The sequence below is a fragment of the Bufo bufo genome, chromosome 4, assembly GCF_905171765.1.
Source record: "Bufo bufo chromosome 4, aBufBuf1.1, whole genome shotgun sequence".
Classification (NCBI taxonomy): Eukaryota; Metazoa; Chordata; class Amphibia; order Anura; family Bufonidae; genus Bufo; species Bufo bufo.
The window spans coordinates 226,411,719-226,427,409 of NC_053392.1; the positions used below are offsets into that span (position 1 = coordinate 226,411,719).

Here is a 15,691-nt window from a genome sequence, read left to right on the forward strand (position 1 = left end):
ATAGTCAATGCAGTCCAACAGGAAAACAAGTTGTCACATCCGGTTGGGAACCAGGAGCGGACCAATGCAGCAGAGATAGCAGCTTTGGAGGGGTGAGGGAGGGTAAGTGCTATGTACAAAAGCCTCACTCCACAGGTTAGTGTCATATGGTAATTAGACAAAATGCCCAGAGAACCCCTTTAAGAAGAAGGTGCTTATTTATACAGGAAACAGAGTAGCCGATAATTCCAGGAGCAAGAGATGAAAAAGGTTAAGAATAATAGATGATTTTCAAGAATAATTAGATGAATTTTTAGAGCAAGAGGGGAAATATATGCACAGTGATGTAAAATATCAAAATGAATGCCAAGTCATCTAATTTTACTCCCTACTTACTACTCATGAATATTAAAACAATAACCTTATAATAATTTTCAGCACTTGCAGTTACGGGAATGCTAGTCTTCTGAATATCAGTGCACTGAACTACAACACGAATGTAAATACATCCTCAAGCTTTCAGCTGAATATGAGCCATAAAAGCTATGAGACGACAACCTTGTGGCCGCTGACTACTATCCATTGCATAATAGTGGCTTTTGTTTTCTCCAAAGGAAAGCCTTTTCGACAGCCAATATATACCAACTGTAAGTACCTTTCTGTAGACTAGACTTTGGCAGAGGGGTAATATAAATTGTATATGCTTATCTATTACGTTTTACTTTGGCAAAGGTTGGCTGGAAGAGAGTTAACCACCCTGTACCTTCCCTCTTAGTAGGAGTGAGCTGGTTCTTTTTCCTACTAGGAGGGAGAGTTGCTGAGCTACAGAGTGGAGAGGAAGCAATTTGCTGTGCTCCTGGTCCTGTTACAGATTTCTCCATAGAGAAAATACTTAGTTTTTGTCCTCAAGTAAAGCCTTGAAAGTCCAGACAGCAGTGACCTACTATACAGTATACAAGGAATACAGCTAAGCCACCCTTCACCCAACGACCACCACGCCAGTATCACCAATTGTTGAATTGCCACCAACCAGCCCAATTTTATAGCCTAGCAGGTGCCAGAGAAGAATTGCACTAAAGCCTGCTGCTGCATATATCTCAAGTTCTACATTGCACTTAGAAAAATGGACTTTACGCGTTACGTTTAACTCTGACCTCATTCTTCAGTAACAGACCCCAGGGAGTGACCACCTGAGGTAGGACACCATGACACAACAACCCTACATCAGAGCCACTACCACTCCCATCCTCTACCACGGCTCCTACAGGGGCTCAATAAATTCCTCCATGTTAAGTTTAAAAATGCAATTGAATGGAAATCACATAACACTATTTCACAAACTTTGTTTTTCAGATGCATTTTCTGCTGTATTGGTGGCCCAGGTGGGAATCTGTATTTTCCTGTTATTTGCTGACATACAGAGTATATACAATGTATTGGAGGTAAGTATTCGTTCCTAATTCCGGATAATATTTTGACAAATGAAAAATAATTTTTTTAAATTCATCCATACATGTATATTATGCAATTTCTTGATTACCTGCGATGGCCTGCATTTCTACTGACTAAGCGTCATCTCAATAGATCACTTACAATATCTATTAAATGCAAAATAACTAACCCAGTAATCTCCATTCACATGACCAGACAATATTCATGCTTTGTAATATTGGTAAAACAAATCTTCATGACATATTTAAGAATCTGAAGTGGAGTCTCGCTAAGTGAGGCATCTTATATTTGTCCTAATTAAAATAATATAGTGGATTAGGGACCCCTCACCCAGTTGTTGAATTGAGGAACTTTTAGGATTTCAAAAACATGACAAATTCCCAAACACTTGACAACCCTGGCTCCTTTTCTATTCCTAGAGGACCACAAATCCCCTCCCATGAGACTCTAAATTAGCCTGGCCAGCTAATTTATGCAATCTTTCCACCCCACCCCCATGCTTACATCTTGTCCACCAACTGACATCGGCCTACAGTGGCCTGAATGTTCATAGCTTGTATTCAAACCTTATATACATTTGGTTAGCAGTCAGACCTTTTGACTCTATATTTTGTTATATCTGTTGACAATTTCCCATTTTCACATAATTCGTAAAGGTGTTTTCTTCATGCAAATGTGAGAATTGTTTAATAATTCTCCACTGGTTTTGTCTACAAAAATTGACGCATATTTTTGCATGAATGTGTATGTAAAGTTGTGAGTTATGTTTTCTCTCTTACTTCCCTAAAAAGAGATTTGCAAAAATAGTATGTCAGTAGATTCTACTGCACCAAGCAAGCAGCCCCTCAAACTATGTGGGGGGCTGCAAGTAAGAGTACACTAGACTGTAAGACTTAGTCTTAGTCTTAGCCAGTAGCTCAATAGTGATTACATGTTTACGTAGCTACAAAGGCCCATGTTTAAAGCTAATAGCATACTGATTAAGATGAGTTCATATATAGCCTGTGTTAAACTTTTCCTACGGGTAAATATAAATTCAGTTCTGTCATCAGTTCCACTCCTACTGTTTTTACCCCACTGAAGGTAATTATGATGTGTAGGCCAGAAATATATTAATAAGCTCTTAATTTCTGTGTTCTGTTGTTTCCAAACATTTTTACAGATATCTTTAAGGTGTCCATGACCCATAAAGAGCAAACTAATAGAATTATACTATTATTGTGTTTGCCTTTATTTTCCCCTACTCTTTACAACATTTATACTATCCATATATAACTTCGTAGCCAACCTGGAAATTCAAGAACTGCAGATTTTCTGGTTTTGTAGGCAAAGAATCCACAGTGTTTTGCGAGTCAAAAATATTAGCCTTGGACATTTATTTATTAATGAAAAGTATCCAATATTACATGTCTGTGAGTGGCAAAGATATGTGAACCTTTAAGACTAGCAGATAATTTGTAGGTGGAATTAGTCAGGTGTTTTCAATTAATGGGATGAAAATCAGGTGTCAGGGAGCAACCTGTTATACTTAAAGACATTTTACTCCTTTTGGGCTAAAAATCCTTTTATTTCAGTTGGTCGTTAATAAAAAATTACCAGCAGAAATTGATCAAAAGCATAAAAAAACCAGTAACATGACTTACCCATTGACCTGTGCGGCCAGAGATGGTGCCACCCTGACACGCATTTCGGCGTGCCTATGTCCTCACATGCAAATGCATGAGCCATGATACTTTTGTTATATGCTTTCAATCACTAACTGGCTGTATGAACTTAGGTAATGTTTTGGAACAATTTACAAGTGTATTTTGCTTGTTTAGTGTTTCATGCCCTAGCTATCATGTATATATTCTTTTGAGCTAATTCCTGTACTGTGAGAACAGCAGCAGTGTATTATACACTGCTGACTAATTTGTTAGGAGTGCTTATACTGTTTTTTTTTCTGTTTACTCTTTTGAGTGGGACCTACTCTAATTTGGCACAGCACCACATGGTAACCACGGCCGCCAAAACACAACACCAACAGAGTGCGAGACCCAGCTGCCTAACAGCCTCCATGCTGTCAGACTGAGCCCCCTTGGCACTGGGCCCCACCAACCCACAGGAACAGCATCAAAGCCACAGCAGCAACCACGCAGTACTGCACCATGTGAACAGGTGTCTAGAGCTCGCCTGTCCATGTGGTCTCAGAACTTAAACTGACACCAAGTAGCCTTCAACCTATATGCAGTCTCCTGCTAATTCAAAATGCATATAGGTTGGAGGTTTTGATGCTGTGCCCTATGGGTTGGTGGGGCCCAGTGCCAAGGGAACTCAGTCTGACGGCAGGGGTAATGTTAAGCTGCTGGGTCTCTCTGACTGTGGGTGCTGTGTTTTGGCTGCGGTGCTTGCCACATGATGCTGCGCCAAATTAAAGTAGGTGCCAATCGAGGGAGGCAACCTGGAGGTAGTGGGTGGGCTTATTCACTTTGATCAAGATGTATACAAATGGCCTCATGCACATTAAGTGTACTATGGCATTGTATACTAGTAATTAGTGTTGATCGCGAATATTCTAATTGCAAATTTTTATCGTGAATTTTGGCACTTCGAGAATTCACGGATATCTAGAATATAGTGCTATATCTTCGTAATCGCAAATATTCTAGATGTCATTTCATCAGTACCCATGATCCCTCACTGCTTCTTGCTTGTGGGCTAATGAGAAGACTGCAATATCTTTGACTTTAGAAGTATTGATCGCAAATTTTCATATTGCAAATTTTTATCGCAAATTTTCCGATTGCCAATTTTTGCAATCTAGAAAATAATGACTGGAGATCACGAATTCGCAAATTCACGAATATATGATGAATATTCGCCCAAATATTTGCGAAATATCGCAAATTCGAATATTGCCCCTGCCGCTCATCACTGCTAGTAATTATGCTGAAAAGCAATCTAGGTTGTGATGAGAGGCAGCAGATCAATGTTGAGATTGTGGATGTGCATTCCATGTTTTTTCTCTTCTTAGAATAACCATAAATGTTTAGGAGCTGTTATTGCTGCAGGAGGGTCACACCAGACACTGAAAGCAGAGGTTCACATATTTTTGCCACTCACGGAAGTGATATTAGATCATATTTTCCTCAATACATAAATTACTGAGTCTAATATTTTGACACATTTGTTTGATTTGGTTATATTTATCTTCTTTTAGGACTTTAGGAAAAATATACCCTAAATTTCCCAATGAGAGACACAGTTGGGAGATCTGGTGGTCTTGTAGCCTAAGCAGCTGTGCAACACTAAAAGCTTTTCCTATAAAGCTTCTATACTTTAACAGAGACATAAGTAGAGGTACACTTTAAAAGGAACCTGTCATCGGGATTTTGTGTATAGAGCTGAGGACATGGGTTGCTAGACGGCCACTAGCACATCCGCAATACCCAATCCCCATAGCTCTGTGTGCTTTTATTATGTAAAAAACCTGATTTGATACATATGCAAATTAACCTGAGAGGAGTCCTGTCCCTGACTCATCTCACATACAGGACTCATCTCAAGTTCATTTGCATATGTATCAAATCGTTTTTTTTACACAATAAAAGCACCCAGAGCTATGGGGACTGGGTATTCCCATGTGCTAGCGGCCATCTAGCAGCCCATGTCCTCAGCTCTATACCCAAAGTCCCGGTGACAGGTTTCCTTTAAGGTTCCAGTCTAGTCTGGTTCTATTATTCATAGTATTACTTTTATGTAAATTATTCAAAATGTGTCATTTCAATTTGGTGCCCTGAATTTTGTTGACCAACTTGAAGATTTTCAACTGCTGCCTAAAAAATGTTTTATACCACACTGCTGTATATTTAAATCCAATAGCAATTGCCCCTGAAAGTTAGACAAATAGAGCACTGTGAGGGCTCTCTTACAGGATGAGGATTGGGCCGAGTATTTGGAATGAACATTCATAAAATTGCATGTTTCATGCAGCACCCAGAATCACCATTTGTTGGCAACACTGCCCTTTGTAACAGAGGATCTGCTGCTGACAATATGCAAAGTGAATGGGGGATGAATAATCACAAGGATCATTTTGCATCAGGCCATATTAAAGGCCCATTAAACCATCACCAATTTCTATATTGTGGATTTACACTTGTTTATTGCCCAGCATCACCACTTTTTACATATTTTTATAGATACTTGTTGTCTCTATTGCTATATAACGCTAGCCTCCCTCACTATCTAAATCTGAAATTAAATAGAATTTACTGGCTAGAGTGCGTCACAAATATTGTCCCACTTGTTGTTTCATTACAAAAATCTAGCTGACGCATTTTTGCATCATAAAATACATACACGTAGATGGTACATAATTAGGAAGATGAAATCTGTAGAAAGCTTGATAAGGTGCAAACAATGGCACCATCATGTACCGCATGGTATCTGACTGCCAACTTCCAGAAGTTTCAGAAAATTTAAGAATTGAATGTATATCCCAATCAAATCTCAAATAAATGGTTGTGTTTTTCTTCCTAGATTGTGTGCACACCAACGTCTTGGAGAGTCAACATTTTTATCACCCTGGTTATCACGGTTGCTGTCTCAGTCTTAATTGAAGTAAGCTTTTATTTCATGAAATACATCTAGTAACTATATTTCCATGGAGTAATTGTTCACCTGTTTAACATGAATCAGCTTTGAAGCCTCAAATTTTATGATGGATTGCAAATCTAATTTCTACTATCTATTTTTATATCTAAATTTTATGTGGCATGTTGAACATAGTATCATATTTTTCACCCCATAAGACGCACTTCTCCCCCCCCCCCCAAAGTGGGGGAAAATGTCACTGCATCTTTTGGGGGCGAATACTAATAAGCGCTTCCATTATGGGAGCGCTCATTAGTATTGGAGGACTAGGAAGCAGTGAAGGCTGTGTACTGACCACTTCCTGGTCCTCTGTTGTCGGCTATGAGGTGGCTGCGTCGGGTTTACATTTTATTTGCTGTGAGCTGATCTGAGGTAGGGGGTTGATCTGAGGCATTGGGGGGCTGATCTGAGGTCTGACTGGGGGTCAATCACATTGGGGTCTGAGCTGAGTTCTAATTGTGGGTCATATCTGAAGTCTTATTGGGGTCTTATTAACATTGGGGGTCTGATTGCTAGCCTGATCTGAGGTCTAATGAAAAATAAACACAATTGAGCCCTTTCTGGGACCCTCAGGATGAATACTCACAAAATAACTAGCGGTCAAATGACCAAATACTCCCTTTAGGGGTCCTAGCTAATGTACAGTACAGACCAAAAGTTTGGACACACCTTCTCATTCAAAGAGTTTTCTTTATTTTCATGACTATGAAAATTGTAGATTCACACTGAAGGCATCAAAACTATGAATTAACACATGTGGAATTATATACATAACAAACAAGTGTGAAACAACTGAAAATATGTCATATTCTAGGTTCTTCAAAGTAGCCACCTTTTGCTTTGATTACTGCTTTGCACACTCTTGGCATTCTCTTGATGAGATTTCAAGAGGTAGTCCCCTGAAATGGTTTTCACTTCACAGGTGTGCCCTGTCAGGTTTAATAAGTGGGATTTCTTGCCTTATAAATGGGGTTGGGACCATCAGTTGCGTTGAGGAGAAGTCAGGTAGATACACAGCTGATAGTCCTACTGAATAGACTGTTAGAATTTGTATTATGGCAAGAAAAAAGCAGCTAAGTAAATAAAAACGAGTGGCCATCATTACTTTAAGAAATGAAGGTCAGTCAGTCAGCCTAAAATTTGGGAAAACTTTGAAAGTAAGGGCTATTTGACCATGAAGGAGAGTGATGGGGTGCTGCGCCAGATGACCTGGCCTCCACAGTCACCGGACCTGAACCCAATCGAGATGGTTTGGGGTGAGCTGGACCGCAGAGTGAAGGCAAAAGGGCCAACAAGTGCTAAGCATCTCTGGGAACTCCTTCAAGACTGTTGGAAGACCATTTCAGGGGACTACCTCTTGAAGCTCATCAAGAGAATGCCAAGAGTGTGCAAAGCAGTAATCAAAGCAAAAGGTGGTTACTTTGAAGAACCTAGAATATGACATATTTTCAGTTGTTTCACACTTGTTTGTTATGTATATAATTCCACATGTGTTAATTCATAGTTTTGATGCCTTCATAGTCATGAAAATAAAGAAAACTCTTTGAATGAGAAGGTGTGTCCAAACTTTTGGTCTGTACTGTATATGATTATAACTGCATCTTTTATTATATTCTATTAAAACGTATAACATAGAAAAGAAAAATGTGTAAGATTAAAACTATCAGGGACCAGCCGGGGACATTTATTATTTCACTGATTATGACAGCAATCAGGTCAGTGCTTTATATTGCACCACTGTGTTGTTAATAAACACTGTTTTGTGAGTTAAGTTGTTTGTTGTTATTATCTTATGTCATCGTCTCCATATATCAATCCCTTATTATACTTATTCTTTATTACACACTAATTGGTCTTACAGTGTGAAATATATGTATTTTTGCTGTTGACAACAGTGCAGGATTCTGGAGGCGAGGCCAGATAGTCTGAATTTACTGCAGTTGTCACTGCTTTATATGCTCACACACACACTCTATACTGTACATCTGAATACACTGGAGCAATTAGTGTATCGATCCACACAGTTTGTAACCCACACACTTGGCTGCATATGTATCGCACTGTCCCTACAAGCTCACCCTCTCAATTATAATTGGTGCCCTACAACTAATCCCTGCCTAAAAATTAGCAGCAAACTCTACCCATCCCGGCATGTTTTGCCGCGTGTGCGGCTTCGTCACGGGAGTTTGGGTAATAGCCACTAACTGCCCTGTAAAGTAGCTTAATTTTCCTACCTTCCAGATAGTTTCCTCCAATGTACGGTCCCCATGGGCTGCGCGTCATCAATACTGACTGACCCGATTGTTGCCATAATCAGTGAAGTAATAAATGTCACCGGCTAGTTTTAATCTTACCCATTTTTGTATTCCATGTTATACGTTTTAATAGAATATAATAAAATATGTAGTTTTAATCATATACATTATCTAGGACCCATAAAGGGAGTATTTGGTCATTTGACCGCTAGTTCCATGTGAAAGAAGCCTAAAAAACTCTTAGGCCCCTTTCACACGAGCGAGTTTTCCACACGGGTGCAATGCGTGATGTGAACGCATTGCACCCGCACTGAATCCTGACCCATTCAATTCAATAGGTCTGTGTACATGAGTGTTTTTTTTTTCACGCATCAGTTCTGCTTTGCGTGTAAATCGCAGCATGTTCTATATTCTGCGTTTTTCACGCAGCCTTGGCTCCATAGAAGTGAATGAGGCTGCGTGAAAAACGCATTGTGCGGGTGCGATGCATTTTTCACTGATGGTTGCTAAGAGACGTTGTTTGTAAACCTTCAGTTTTTTATCACGCGCGTGAAAAACGCATCAAAACGCATTGCATCTGCACAGAAAAACCTGAACAACTGAACGCAATCGCAGACAAAACTGATGAAATTGTTTGCAAAATAGTGCGAGTTTCACTGAACGCACCCTGAACGTATCCGGACCTAATCAGTCACGCTTGTGTGAAAGTGGCCTTAGGCTGAGTTCACACGGGTGAGTATTCCGCGCTGGTGCAATGCGGGAGGTGAACGCATTGCACCCGCACTGAATCTGGACCCATTCATGGTTGTTGGTGCCAGACGGGCCGGTCTGAGTATTTCACAATCTGCTCAGTTACTGGGATTTTCACGCACAACCATTTCTAGGGTTTACAAACAATGGTGTGAAAAAGGAAAAACATCCAGTATGCGGCAGTCCTGTGGGCAAAAATGCCTTGTGGATGCTAGAGGTCAGAGGAGAATGGGCCAACTGATTCAAGCTGATAGAAGAGCAACGTTGACTGTAATAACCACTCGTTACAACCGAGGTATGCAGCAAAGCATTTGTGAAGCCACAACACGCACAACCTTGAGGCGGATGGGCTACAACAGCAGAAGACCCCACCGGGTACCACTCATCTCCACTACAAATAGGAAAAAGATGCTACAATTTGCACGAGCTCACCAAAATTGGACTGTTGAAGAAGACTGAAAAAATGTTGCCTGGTCTGATGAGTCTCAATTTCTGTTGAGACATTCAAATGGTAGAGTCCGAATTTGGCGTAAACAGAATGAGAACATGTATCCATCCTCTGATGGCTACTTCCAGCAGGATAATGCACCATGTCACAAAGCTCGAATCATTTTAAATTGGTTTCTTGAACATGACAATGAGTTCACTGTACTAAAATGGCCCCCACAGTCACCAGATCTCAACCCAATAGAGAATCTTTGGGATGTGGTAGAACGGGAGCTTCGTGACCTGGATGTGCATCCCTCAAATCTCCATCAACTGCAAGATGCTATCCTATCAATATGGGCCAATATTTCTAAAGAATGCTATCAGCACCTTGTTGAATCAATGCCACGTAGAATTAAGGCAGTTCTGAAGGCAAAAGAGGGTCCAACACCGTATTAGTATGGTGTTCCTAATAATTCTTTAGGTGAGTGTAGTTTTGTATGCACAGGGCTACTATGGAGATGGATTTTATTATATGTATCAGATATTTTCGGCACATGCCTCCTCGTCATTAACCTGTTGGGGACACATGATGTACCGGTACGTCATGATGCCCTGGTACTTAAGGACACATGACGTACCGGTACATCATGTGTATTTCCGATCACCGCCGCATGGCGGGCAGTGATCGGAACAGAGTGCCTACTGAAATAATTCCTGTGACCGACCCCCCCCCCCCGTATCGGTGATCGCTGGAAACCGCAGGTCAATTCAGACCTGCGATTTGCGGCGTTTACGGGTCGTTGTGGCGGGCGGTCGGCGGTGTCATCGGATATAGAAGTATTGGAATGCATTGTAAAGGGGATCAGACCCCCAAGAATTGAAGTCTCAAAGTGGGACAAAAAATAAAGTGAAAAAAAAAGTTGAAATAAAGTTTTCGCCCCCAAAAAAATTAAAAGTTTCAAGGAAAAAAACAAAACACGTCATTTCCCCCAAATAAAGTAAAAATTAATTGGTAAAAACTTGGAAAAAAAGAAAAGTAGACGTATTGACCGGCTCTATAAACATATCACATGACCTAACCCCTCAGATGAACACGGTAAAAAACTAAAAATAAAAACTGTGCAAAATAAACAATTTTTTTGTCACCTTACATCACTAAAAGTACAACAACAAGCGATCAAAAAGGCGTATGCCAACCAAAATAGTACCAATCTAACCGTCACCTCATCCCACAAAATATGAGACCCTACCAAAGATAATCGCCCCAAAAACTGAAAAAACTATGGCTCTCAGACTATGGAGACACTAAAACATGATTTTTTTTTGTTTCAAAAATGAAATCATTGTGTAAAACTTACATAAATAAAATAAAAGCGATCAAAAAGTCATATGCACCCCAAAATTGTGTCAATCAAACAGTCATCTCATCCCACAAAAAATTAGACCCTAAACAAGACAGTCGCTCAAAAAATTAATTAAAACTATGGCTTTCAGAATGTGGAGACACTAAAGAATCATTTAAAAAAAAAATGCTTTGTTATGTAAAACTGAAACAAACAACCAAAAAAGTAGTCATATTTGGTATCGCCGCGTCCATAAAAACCTGCTCTATAAAAATATCACATGACCTAACCCCTCAGATGAATACCGTAAAAAAATAAAAACGGTGTAAAAAAAGCCATTTTTTGTCACCTTACATCACAAAAAGTGTAATAGCAAGCGATCAAAAAGTCATATGCACCCCAAAATCGTGTCAATCAAACAGTCATCTCATCCCACAAAAAATTAGACCCTAAACAAGACAGTCGCTCAAAAAATTAATTAAAACTATGGCTTTCAGAATGTGGAGACACTAAAGAATCATTTAAAAAAAAATGCTTTGTTATGTAAAACTGAAACAAACAACCAAAAAAGTAGTCATATTTGGTATTGTCGCGTCCGTGACAAACTGCACTATAAAAATACCACATGATCTAACCTGTCAGATGAATGTTGTAAATAAAAAATAAAAACGGTGCCAAAACAGCTATTTCTTGCTACCTTGCCTCACAAAAAGTGTAATATAGAGCAACCAAAAATCATATGTACCCTAAAATAGTACCAACAAAACTGCCACCATATCCCGTAGTTTCTAAAAGGGGGTCACTTTTTTGGAGTTTCGACTCTAGGCTCTAGGGGTGCATCAGGGGGGCTTCAAATGGGACATGGTGTCAAAAAACCAGTCCAGCAAAATCTGCCTTCCAAAAACCGTATGGCATTCCTTTCCTTCTGCGCCCTGCCGTGTGCCCGTACAGCAGTTTACGACCACATATGGGGTGTTTCTGTAAACTACAGAATCAGGGCTATAAATATTGAGTTTTGTTTGGCTGTTAACCTTTGATTTGTAACTGGAAAAACAATATAAAATTGGAAAATCTGCCCAAAAAGTGAAATTTTGAAATTTTCTCTCTATTTTCCATTAATTCTTGTGGAACACCTAAAGGGTTAACAAAGTTTGTAAAATCAGTTTTGAATATGTTGAGGGGTGTGGTTTCTACAATGTGGTAATTTATGGGGGTTTCCACTATGTAAGCCCCACAAAGTGATTTCAGACCTGAACTGGTCCTTAAAAAGTGGGTTTGGGGGATTTTCTTAAAAATTTTAAGAATTGCTTCTAAAATTCTAAGCCTTGTAACAGCTTTTTTCCCGTGCCATATATGTATGTTGCTTAGTCAACATGGATTTAAGAAACTTCTACCAGTAAATGGAAATACATACATGTTTACCTTTACTAAATCCTTTCTCTATGGCCTCATGCACACAACAGTATTTTTTTGCGGTCCGCAAAAAGCTGTTCCGTTGTTCCGTTATCCGTTTCCGTTTTTGTTTCCGTGTGTCTTCCTTGATTTTTGGAGGATCACCAGACATGAAAAGTAAAAAAAAATCTAAGTCAAGTTTGCCTTGCAAATGATAGGAAAAAAACGGACGCGGATGACAATCTTGTGTGCCTCCGTGTTTTTTCACGGACCCATTGGCTTGAATGGGTCCACGAACCGTTGTCCGTGAAAAAAATAGGACAGGTTATATTTTTTTGACGGACTGGAAACACGGATCACGGACGCGGATGACAAACGGTGCATTATCCGAGTTTTCAACGGACCCATTGAAAGTCAATGGGTCCGCTGAAAATCACGGCAAATGGAACAATGGACACGGAACACAACAACGGTCGTGTGCATGAGGCCTATTCCAGAGATATCCCAAGATGAGTGCTGCAAAATGGCCAGCTTTGAAAACAAATACCTATTGAGTTACTTTGTCAGGTGTGATGAGTCACACAAAAACCGGTCATCTTGCACCATTCATTTAGGGATATCTTGAGACATGAGGCAATGTAAAGAAAAACACATACGCATAACCAATTTTATTATTTTAAACGTGATAGTTGGAAATACATGATTGCATAGAATAAGCAGATTGATATTTAATAGAAATTGTCCAATGTAGCCAATTTCATGCATATTCTAATGATGTACTCTTTTTTAATATTTCTTTATGTGTTTATAATAGGAGTTCATCATAGAGAACAGAAAGCTTTGGCTCATCATGAAGAGATTTATAAACTATAAATCAAGAAGTAAATATAGAACAATTATAAGAGCCATTGAGATGGATCAAACCTGGCCACCTATCAACCGAACCTACTGTACAAAACCTGTCATCAGACTAACAAATGAAAAAAGTGAAGTCTACAGCAATCCAGCCTATGAGCACAATGAAATGCTCAAGTAACTTTATTAGATCCATGGGATGTGTCATCAAGTTGAATACAAATAGCTCATCTACAATACATTCCCCGACTTTTTGTACATTGTACTGAAGAAACTGACACAGAACTTGTTAGGATCGTGTCCCACTGATGGAAATGGAATGTAAAGATACTGCAGCTAGCAAGAAGTGGAAAAACATGTACTGCTATGTAATCTACACTATTGTTTGTGTGCTATGTAATCTACACTATTGTTTGTGTGTATTTTTTCAGAATGTGTTTATTTTTACAAAATTATCAAAGTGTAAAATATGTAGTGGTACAAGTGAATGTGATAACTATGTTGAATTTGTAATAAAAGAGGCATTTTTACGACCACTGAATAAAGGCTTTTAAAGTTTTTGAGCGATATTTTGACTTACTGTAGTAATTTCCCTCTTCCATTCATCCATTTCTCCTGTTGTTTCAGCATCCTGAACAGATAACAGATGCTGGGTGACAACCATTAATGGAAGCCACTAAAATGTTTATAGTAGTTTTCACCAAGATTTTTTTGGATGATTTGTGTGTTTTTCATCCAGCAAACTAGGATATCCAGGTTACGTCTGAATAGAATATAGATATAAAATGAAGCCTATAACACTTGTTGAGTAATGTACATAAGCAGCATACAGGTTAGTACATGACCTGTGATATGGGTATTCATATTGTACCAGAGATGCAGCTCACCAGAAGAGTGGCACAGTTCGAGATACCAGTCGGAACCAAAGCCAGTTCCAAGTTTTCAAGTGGTTTTCCACTGTAAAAATCAACTACCAAAGTTATTCATCAAAGTTTTGGGCAACTTCGCAAATAACTAACTTCGGCTCATTGGAGCTCATACATTTTAATACTGTACGGAGACGGATCTCCGTACAATATTATTCCGATAATTTGAACGAAGCGACTTTGGATGTAACATCTGAAGCTCGCTTCGCTCCTCACTAGTTATGACTAGTAGACTGATTTATTTCATAGTTACAGTATATAAGTACACTTATTGTATATTGGAGAAATCGGTCTCCAAAATTTTTGCGCCTTCTATGTGTATGAGATATGGTATGTCACCAATAGTGTTGAGCGATGTGAAGTATCTGAAGTGGACTTTGATTCTAATTTCAGGGAAAATTTGACTTGCCGCAAAGCTGAATTTCCTCGTGTTATGTGGTAACTAATCAATTTTCACTGAAATGGCGGTTAAAAAAATAAATAAATCATACTTAGCTAATTCATTACAGCGCGAAGGGGCTGCTGCGACCATCTTGATTGAAGGTCCCGCGCAAGATCTTGTGCATGGTGATGGATGACATCACCCCGCTGGCCAGCGTGATGGCATCATCACGCACCACATAAGATTTTGCGCGGGATTTTCAATCAAGATTACTGCTGCAGCCTCTTCTCACTCAAATGGATAAGGTGATAAGTTTTTTTTTTTACTTATTAACCCATGAAAACCCTCATTTTACATGTCAGATGCTGCGTTCAGCACTGATAGCGACATCTGAGCAGTTTAATGATAGGAGGAGGCGCAATCGCTGTTTCCAGTCATTGTGCTCTCTAGTTACAATGAAATGCGCTTTGTGACGAAGTATTTAGTCATTAAGCTAATTTCTTTGTGAAATTCGCGTAGCAGCTGAATCAAATTTTTGTTCATCACTAGTCACCAATACCAGACTCTGCTAACTATATGCACTCCTACCACCTATTCATAGACATCTCTGCCAGTGTCTGTTTGCTGAAGGTCTCTGATGAAATTTAAACACCTGCGCATGGCTTGCCACCAATACACAAGGGAGATGAATCTTTGCCTGTGTCAGAGCAGGATATCAATGCACATGCGCAGGATCTCATGTATACTGGGGGAACAAGCTGTCCATCAATAGAAAGTAGGAAGGTCATCACATCTCCTCACAAGCGCGGAATTATGACTTTTCTTTGCCTATTTTCATACAGCATGAGAACATTTCAGAAGCTAATTAATGATGTACATGGACTAACTAGGAAATAAGTGGGGCTTAGAGGTGAATGACTTTTTGTCCTCCAGTTATTTGGGTTTTGGGGAAAATATATTGGTGACAGGTTTCCTTTAAAAAGAGAAACCTATTGGTCAATATACTTATGACGAGAGAAGGGAGGTTTTATAAACCTGGCTCCGCCCCTAACATTCAGTAGTCTGCCCAAACCACTGAAGACGCCTGGTTGGCGAAACATGTCGGGGGGCAGTTAGTGAAGTTAGCGTTTTAGCCAGCGATAGCCTGGCCTGTATTCATGTCTGAGAGAGATACTAGTAAAAGAGCCTAGTCCAGTAAGGTGGCAGAGTAGCCTACACGCTGTGGGAAGAACAGCGTGCAATATACAAGTAGAGAAACGCCTGAATAATAAAGGACGTATGAAATAAGCTACT

At 39.5% G+C, this 15,691-nt stretch overlaps 1 protein-coding gene across 1 annotated transcript in view; it reads left to right on the forward strand.

Annotated features, from left to right (window-relative positions):
• LOC120997964 (probable cation-transporting ATPase 13A4) overlaps positions 1-13,480 on the forward strand; it is a 119,319-nt gene extending 105,839 nt beyond the window's left edge. The window contains exons 27-30 of the mRNA XM_040428348.1: positions 418-626; positions 1,333-1,421; positions 5,953-6,033; positions 13,050-13,480. Coding sequence (XP_040284282.1) covers positions 418-626; positions 1,333-1,421; positions 5,953-6,033; positions 13,050-13,271 — 601 coding nt within the window. The 3' untranslated portion in view covers positions 13,272-13,480. The remainder of the gene's footprint in view (positions 1-417; positions 627-1,332; positions 1,422-5,952; positions 6,034-13,049) is intronic.
• The last annotated feature ends 2,211 nt before the right edge of the window (positions 13,481-15,691 follow it).